Consider the following 4,805-nt stretch of genomic DNA (forward strand, 5'->3'; position numbering starts at 1 on the left):
ACTCGGGCCTGTGAGGGAACCCTGGGGCTGGGGGCTGCGGGGGGGGGCTCCGGCGCTGGCAGGAGCTGGGGGTGACGCCTTTCCCCATTCCCCAGGTGGCTGCTTTACTCCAAGCCTTTCTTTGATGATGATCCCTACGTTCTGGAGCCGGGCGGGTACCCCAATTTGAAGGCGTGGGGAGCAAAGGAGCCGTCCATCTGCTCCATGCATCCCATCAGGCTGGTGAGTGCTGGCTCCTGGGGGGGCTGCCAGGGCTGTGCCCAGGTGTGCGTGGGTTCTGCAGCTCCTGGCTCCATCAGTGAGATCACGGTGTGGGAACGGGCCAAGCGTGGCTTTGGAAAGTGCTCCTGTGGCTCAGGGGTGAGGGAAAGCTTCAACAGAGCTTCTTGAATGAAAACAACCCCAAACCCAGCTCAGGCTTAAAGGGTGGCAGCAGATGTCCCTCCAATGTCTCCTCCTGCCACCACAGCCTCACTGGGTTCCTTCTCCTTCCAGGGCTGCCCCGTCGTGGAGAGACCTGGTGAGCCACAGGTGAGCTCTGGGGCAGCACCCAGGAACCCTGGGATGGCCCTGGGACCATCCTCACCTCACCTTGTCTCTTCCTCACCTTCCTCACCTGTCCCCAGGTGCTGATCTATGAGGCTGCAGCTTTCCAGGGCCGCAGCTTCACCATCAGCAGAGACATCTACGACCTGAGGCGCCTGCCCGAGCCAGCTCTGCCCACCGTGGGCTCCCTGCGTGTCCTGGGGGGCTGGTGAGTGCCACGGACAGGGCAGGGCAGGCATCCCAGCTGGGAAGTGATGGCCACCCCTGGGAAGGGCTGTGGAAGGGCTGTGGGGCACCTGGGGGAGAGGCTGTGGATGGTGCCCCCGTGCCCCAGCACGTGGAAACCCTCTGGAGTCCTCAGTGCCCGTCTGCCTGTGCCACAGCTGGGTTGGCTATGAGAAGGAAGGATTCCGTGGCCACCAGTACCTGCTGGAGGAAGGGGAGTACCAGGACTGGAGGCAGTGGGGCGGCTACAGCCAGGAGCTGGTGTCCCTGCGGCTGATCCGGACGGTGAGGGCAGCAATGGGAACGGCTGGGGAAGGGATTGGAGAGATCCAGGCACCCCCATCCCATCCTCACCCCCAAAGGGAGCCGTCCCTGCTGCATCAGGCAGCTGGGCAAGGCCTGAGATCCGCCAGAACCATCCAGGCAAAGGTTTGGCAGCTGCTCCCACCCTCCTGGGGGTGCCCGAGGCCAGGCAGGAGCCCACTGCGCGTGTGCCCAGCCCACAGCCCCTTCCCCTGACAGACCACGGGGCCTGGGGGGCTCCTTCTCCCCGCAGGACTTCTCTGACCCAGCCCTGGTCCTGTTTGAGGCCATGGACTTCGAGGAGGGCGCGAGCGTGGAGCTGAGCGAGGCGCTGCCCGACACGGGGCTGGCCGGCTATGGCAGCATCACCCAGTCCATCCACGTGCTGAGCGGAGTGTGAGTGTGCCAGGGGGCTGGGGGGCACCTGGGGGGGAACAGGCTGGCACTCACCTCCCCCCACAGCTGGGTGGCCTACGAGGGCCCCAACTACTCCGGGGAGCAGTACATCCTGGAGAAGGGCGTGTACCGCAGCTGCGAGGACTGGGGCGCCACCGACTGCCACATCGCCTCTGCACAGCCCATCCTGCAGGTGAGGGCACAGCCCCACCCCATGGCACCCCCCGGGCCCGTGGTGTCACGGCCAGAGCCCCACCAGCCCCGCTCTGCTTCCTTCCAGGTCAGGGAGCACAACCTGCACTTCGTCTCCAAGGTCAGGGCTGCTGGATGGGGAGGGGGCTGCAGCCCCTTGGGGGGTGGTGGGGACACTGTGCCCCCTCACCGAGCCCTCTGCTCCCCCCCCAGATCCTGCTTTTCTCAGAGCCCGACTTCTTGGGGGACCACGTTGCCTTTGAGGAGGACCAGGAGGCCCTGCCCCAAGGCTTCGCCCCGCGCTCCTGCAGAGTCCGTGGGGGCAGGTGGGGTGTCGGGGTGCTGGGGAGGGAGAGGTGCCCTCCATGACGGCTCTGTCAGCCTGGGAATGCTCCTCCCCACAGCTGGATCCTGTTCGACGGGCAGGACTTCACTGGGGAGCAGCACGTGCTGTCTGAGGGCGAGTACCCCACGCTCAGTGCCATGGGCTGCCTCTGCTCCACCACCATCTGCTCCTTGAGGAAAGTTCCACTGGTCAGTTCCTTTTCCTTTTCCCTTTCCTTTCCTTTCCTTTCCTTTCCTTTCCTTTCCTTTCCTTTCCTTTCCTTTCCTTTCCTTTCCTTTCCTTTCCTTTCCTTTCCTTCCTTTCCTTTCCTTTCCTTTCCTTTCCTTTCCTTTCCTTTCCTTTCCTTTCCTTTCCTTTCCTTTCCTTTCCCCGCCAGCACATTTCCCCCTCTCTCGGACACCCCCAGTTCTGGCTCTGCCCCCCAGGAGCCCTCACTCCCCCCTGTGCCCCCCATCCCACAGTTTTTCTCGGAGCCCTCCATCTTCCTGCACGGCCTGGAGTGTTTCGAGGGGAAGGAGATCGAGCTCAACTCCGAGGTGCGGAGTCTGCAGGCCGAGGGTTTCAACAACCACGTGCTGTCCGTGCGGGTCAAAGGAGGGATGTGAGTGAGCCCTGGCACCCCCCAGTGTCCCCTGCCCCTGTCCTGTGCCCCCCTGTCACCCTGGGTAACCCATCCTGTGCCCCCTGTCCCCACAGCTGGGTTCTGTGTGAGCACAGTGATTTCCGAGGGCGGCAGTGGCTGCTGGACTGCACCGAGATCACCAACTGGCTGACCTACAGTGGGCTGCAGCACGTGGGCTCCCTGTACCCCATCCGCCAGGTGAGGGGCACCTGTGGGTGCCTTTGGGAGGGGACAGGGCCGTGTCACCCAGCAGGGTCACCCCAAAACCCCGGGGCACGGGGCTCACACGGACACAGAGCTGCCAGCCCTGGGCTGGGGGAGCTGGGCAGGGCCAGCTCTGACACGGCAAAGGTGCCACCAGCCCGGTGCTGTCACCCCAGATTCCTGTCCCCCACCCTGGGAGTGGCTGCCTTTGTGGTGAAACGCTCCCCGTGGGCAATGCTTGTAAAACCCATGGCATCCCAGCACGGTGAGCCGTGCCCGCTGCCAGGGACAGGTCATGGGCACAGCCATGGCCCTGGGGACACCTGGGGGGAGAACAACGGGGAGAACCCCCCCGAGTGCAGGATCCTCCCTCCCAGAGCCCCAGTCGGGCAAGGAGCTGCAGGCAGGCGGGTTTGGGTGCAAGGCCTGGCTCCTCTCTCGCAGAGAAGGGTCTGTTGGTGCCAAGCCTGGCTCCTCTCTTGCAGAGAAGGGTCTGTTGGTGCCAAGCCTGGCTCCTCTCTTGCAGAGAAGGGTCTATTTCCACGTCAGGAGCAGGGAGCTGCAGCTCTTCCTCTCGGTGCCCGACGACGTGGAGGACATGAAGGCGGGCAGGGTGGTGGTCTCCAGCCTGAGCGAGCAGAGCAGCTCCGTGTGGTACTACGAGGACGGGCTGATCAAAAACCAGGTCAGGGCTCGGCTGTGCCAGCCAGCGCCACCCAGGGGACCAGGGCAGCCCCTGGCAGGGCTCCTGCTGGGCACTCCCCACCCCTCAGCCGTCTTCCGGGGTTTATAAGAGCTTCTCCCAGCCTCTGATCCCCAAGATCTGCTGATTCTCCTCCCCAAGTCTCCCCTGGAGATGTGAAGCCATCTCTGCCTCCCCTGCAGAGTTTTGCCACCCTCACCACCCGCTCCCTCACCCCACATTGCAGCCCGGGGGCAATGCCCTAGAGGGCCATCCCTGCCCGTGTCCCCTGCAGGTGGCCCCCACCATGAGCCTGCAGGTGATCGGGCCGGCGGGGAAAGGAGCCAAGGCCGTGCTCTGGTCCGAGACGCGGCTGCCGCGGCAGACCTGGAGCGTGGACTGCCAGGGCAGGATCCACAGCCAGATGTTCGAGGACATGATCCTCGACATCAAGGGTGAGGCCGCAGCCCCGGACACCCCCGCTTTCCCAGGGATGCCCCAGCGTGGGGTGTTTCCATCAGGAGCGGGGTTTGCCCTCCCCAAACCTCCCCCTCGCTCTGCAGGCGGCCACAGCTACGACCGGGACCACGCCATCGTGTGGGACATGGCTGAGGAACGACCCACGCAGATCTGGGACATCCAGGTGCTCTGAGGGACACAGGTGCCATGGGGCAGGATGGGGACACTCTGCCAGCATCCCCACACTGGGGCTGGGGGCCTCAGACCCTCCGTGCTGCATCCCAAGCACCTCTGCCCCAGCTGCTGGTGTGGGGGATGACCACCAACCTCTCCATCATGGGGGGACCACCCCACCGCCCTCTGAGGAGGCCTGACCGTGGTCCGTGAAGGATCCATGGACACAGCCAGCGTGGCACCCTCTGGAGAGCAGCGGCGCCCCTCCCCACAGGTGTTTCTTGCCCCTGAACTGTATTTATGTACGTGTGTAAGATACAGCCCTGCCTGGCTGGCCCGTGTCCGTGTCCTTGTCGTGCCCACAGCCTGGCAGCTCCCCCAGCCCGATGCCGGTGCCAGGACGGGATCCCAGTGCCCTCTAGTGCCCACGGGCACAGGCGGCTCCGTGGGCATGGGCTTTGAGGAGGGAGGCACCGGCCAGGCCGTGCTCGGGGACCGCTCGGGGGATGCTCGGGGGACAGGCGGGGACAGGCGGGGACAGCTCCGGGATCGCCTGGGGGATGCTCGGGGGATGCTCTGCTCGCTCGGGGGTCCCGGCCCTGGCCCCATCCGGCGCCCCCAGCCCCGAGGGTTGAAGCCCCGGCCCGGGGCCCGGC

The 4,805-nt window shown here is 65.3% G+C and overlaps 1 protein-coding gene across 1 annotated transcript in view; it reads left to right on the forward strand.

Annotated features, from left to right (window-relative positions):
- Window positions 1–4,212, forward strand: part of CRYBG2 (crystallin beta-gamma domain containing 2) — a 5,076-nt gene extending 864 nt beyond the window's left edge. Inside the window, exons 2-15 of the mRNA XM_005427143.2 lie at window positions 96–222; window positions 496–531; window positions 627–754; window positions 930–1,056; window positions 1,328–1,470; window positions 1,537–1,663; window positions 1,751–1,783; window positions 1,876–1,988; window positions 2,067–2,196; window positions 2,470–2,609; window positions 2,705–2,828; window positions 3,361–3,519; window positions 3,812–3,971; window positions 4,080–4,212. Coding sequence (XP_005427200.1) covers window positions 96–222; window positions 496–531; window positions 627–754; window positions 930–1,056; window positions 1,328–1,470; window positions 1,537–1,663; window positions 1,751–1,783; window positions 1,876–1,988; window positions 2,067–2,196; window positions 2,470–2,609; window positions 2,705–2,828; window positions 3,361–3,519; window positions 3,812–3,971; window positions 4,080–4,168 — 1,636 coding nt within the window. The 3' untranslated portion in view covers window positions 4,169–4,212. The remainder of the gene's footprint in view (window positions 1–95; window positions 223–495; window positions 532–626; window positions 755–929; window positions 1,057–1,327; window positions 1,471–1,536; window positions 1,664–1,750; window positions 1,784–1,875; window positions 1,989–2,066; window positions 2,197–2,469; window positions 2,610–2,704; window positions 2,829–3,360; window positions 3,520–3,811; window positions 3,972–4,079) is intronic.
- The last annotated feature ends 593 nt before the right edge of the window (window positions 4,213–4,805 follow it).

Source organism: Geospiza fortis, unplaced genomic scaffold (assembly GCF_000277835.1).
Source record: "Geospiza fortis unplaced genomic scaffold, GeoFor_1.0 scaffold432, whole genome shotgun sequence".
Taxonomy (NCBI): Eukaryota; Metazoa; Chordata; class Aves; order Passeriformes; family Thraupidae; genus Geospiza; species Geospiza fortis.